This window comes from Trichogramma pretiosum, unplaced genomic scaffold (assembly GCF_000599845.2).
Source record: "Trichogramma pretiosum strain Unisexual culture from Peru unplaced genomic scaffold, Tpre_2.0 scaffold13, whole genome shotgun sequence".
In the NCBI taxonomy this organism is placed as follows: Eukaryota; Metazoa; Arthropoda; class Insecta; order Hymenoptera; family Trichogrammatidae; genus Trichogramma; species Trichogramma pretiosum.
This window is the reverse complement of record NW_019641606.1, coordinates 1,664,683-1,667,015: the sequence shown is the minus strand read 5'-3', so window position 1 is coordinate 1,667,015 and position 2,333 is coordinate 1,664,683. Positions and strand designations below refer to the sequence as shown.

General features: G+C 35.6%; 1 protein-coding gene across 1 annotated transcript; it reads left to right on the top strand.

Annotated features, from left to right (window-relative positions):
* Positions 1-248: 248 nt before the first annotated feature.
* LOC106652000 (lipase 3-like) lies at positions 249-1,986 on the top strand. Its single transcript, XM_014370716.1, has 7 exons — positions 249-488; positions 572-773; positions 844-958; positions 1,037-1,448; positions 1,518-1,602; positions 1,666-1,781; positions 1,843-1,986. The coding sequence occupies exons 1-7, from the start codon at positions 249-251 to the stop codon at positions 1,984-1,986; spliced, it is 1,314 nt and encodes a 437-aa protein (XP_014226202.1).
* The last annotated feature ends 347 nt before the right edge of the window (positions 1,987-2,333 follow it).

The window sequence follows — 2,333 nt, the reverse complement described above, 5'->3', positions numbered from 1 at the left end:
AACATGTTTCGCCATTCACGGAGTTTTCGTGCATTGTTCGAGTCTAATCTCGTTTTACTCTTTTATCTTACACATCTTTCGTCCTATCTGTAGGAAACAAAACCGAACGAAACTAATTTTGAAGCAACTACCATCATTGATGAGATAGTGCATGTTTACTTTTTTTTTCACTGATAATCTCGAGACACGCTACACTCATCTCTCAGTTCAATTGTAAGAGTTCTCGAGTAGAAGTCTGTAGAGTCATCATGGATTTTATAAAAGTGTTGTTTTTTATATTTATAACCCGTGAAGTTCGTGCACAATTTGTGGATGTCAGTGAAGTAATTTTCCCGCTCGAAAATCCAGATGATTATTCGCCCGAATATTCGATCATCAAAGCTCAAATGAAAATTAGTTTTTCTATTGAAGATAGCATTCGACGCGTAAGAAATGCAACGGCTTATCAAGAAAGACAGAAAAGTAATCAAATTCAAGTTTTCGATTTTGTGAGTATACCTAATACAAGAAATGAATTTTTTAGAAAGATTGAGATATTTTATTGAACGTATAATTTTCAACTTATTTTCAGGTTGGTTTAGTTCAGCAGTACGAAGGTTACGTTGCTGAAGAGCACACGGTGACTACTTTGGATGGATATAACTTAATTCTGCATAGAATTCCAAGAAGCAATACACCTCAAATCAGCAATCAAACCCAAGTAGTTTTCATACAACATGGATTGTTTTTGTCATCCGATGCTTTCGTTTTGCAAGGCCCAAACAAAGATCTCGGTGCATATAATTTTCTAATAATGCATGTAATTGAAAATTTATGTTTAATGAAAATGTATTGTTTTTCCAGCGTTTCGACTAGCAGATAAAGGTTATGACGTTTGGTTTGGAAATGCCAGAGGTAATGCATACTCACGTTCGCATAAATTCTACAATCCAAACCACAATGATTTTTGGAGATTTAGGTGTGTGAGCTCATTAAAATGAAAAAATTGTAGTCTTTCGCTTCATCTAATTTATATTAAAACTTTTTTTCACCGAAGTTTCGACGAAGTTGGCCGGATCGACTTCAAATATTCCATCGATTACATATTGTCTGTAACAAAGACGTCACGATTGACCATAATCGGTTACTCCATCGGAGCGACGGAGTCATACGTATTTCTATCGGAGCATCCGGAATACAACGACAAGGTAAATCTGTTGATCAGCGTTTCACCTCTAGGATTTTGGTCCAGACCAACACCCGAGGAAAAGGAGAAAATATACGGCATCGCCAAGCAGATCGATCTGGTTCGAAAAAAAACTCACAAGGAAGAGATGTACCCATTGACCTCGTTTACGCAGCAATTCTGGAAAAATCTCTGCTCGCCCGACAACGATCAAGAATCTCAGGATGTATGCGATTTTGTGGTAAACAGTTTCTTTGGATCCATGAATACCACTTACGAAAAGGTACAGATTCTGAAAATAGAAATATTTAATTACGCAGATGAAGTTCAATTTGTTTATTTGTTCTTTTAGGATCTAATTAAGCGTATCATGCAATATATACCAGCTGGAACATCAGCCAAGACTCTGCTGCATTTATTGCAAACCATGGATCATGGTAATTGAATTCATTTATCAACTAACTTTATCATCATTAATGATATTGAATTCTAATGCACAGGAACATTTAAAAAGTATGAGCATAAAATTGGCACTGCTAAAAATTACAACTTGACAGCCATTACCGTTCCAACGGCAATTTTCAGCGCGTGCAATGATCAATTCGTCATTCAAAAGGTAACTAAAAAAAAACTAAATCGTTTTATTGTAATTTTATTCAATTTATTTTTACGTTTAGGACTGTGCAACTTTGAAGGCATCCATACCTAATTCTGTGATTTTTAAACTCTTTAAAAACGAAACTGTGAAAATAGACTATTTAGATTTATTGTGGCATGAGGATATTGACATGATCAACGATTCGATTTTGAAGTTATTGTAATTATTATAAAGAACAACCCAACGCAAATAAGTAAATATAAGTTTATATAACATATTTGTGAATTATTTATTTGAAGAAATCAAATAGATTTACAGCATAACAAGATAAAAATTCCTTCAAACAGAAAGCGCTAATACCTCTTGCTTCTTCAAGTTTCTCTTTTGATTTTTTGGGCATCATTATAAATCCGCCTATCGCGAATTCATACCCGGCGTCGGCGTACACGAACACTCCCCGCGCGTCACATAAGCCCTTTTACGAACGATTCTTCTCCTCCTCCACCGCATATCAAGTTTATATTTTTTACACGTGCCCGCGAAAATACGTTGACGCTCGTCGAGCGCGTC

Coding starts and splice junctions, on each gene's coding strand:
- LOC106652000 (XM_014370716.1), top strand. CDS start 249: ATGGATTTTATAAAAGTGTTGTTTTTTATATTTATAACCCGTGAAGTT. Junction 489..571: donor AAATTCAAGTTTTCGATTTT/GTGAGTATACCT, acceptor ACTTATTTTCAG/GTTGGTTTAGTTCAGCAGTA. Junction 1,603..1,665: donor ATTGCAAACCATGGATCATG/GTAATTGAATTC, acceptor TCTAATGCACAG/GAACATTTAAAAAGTATGAG.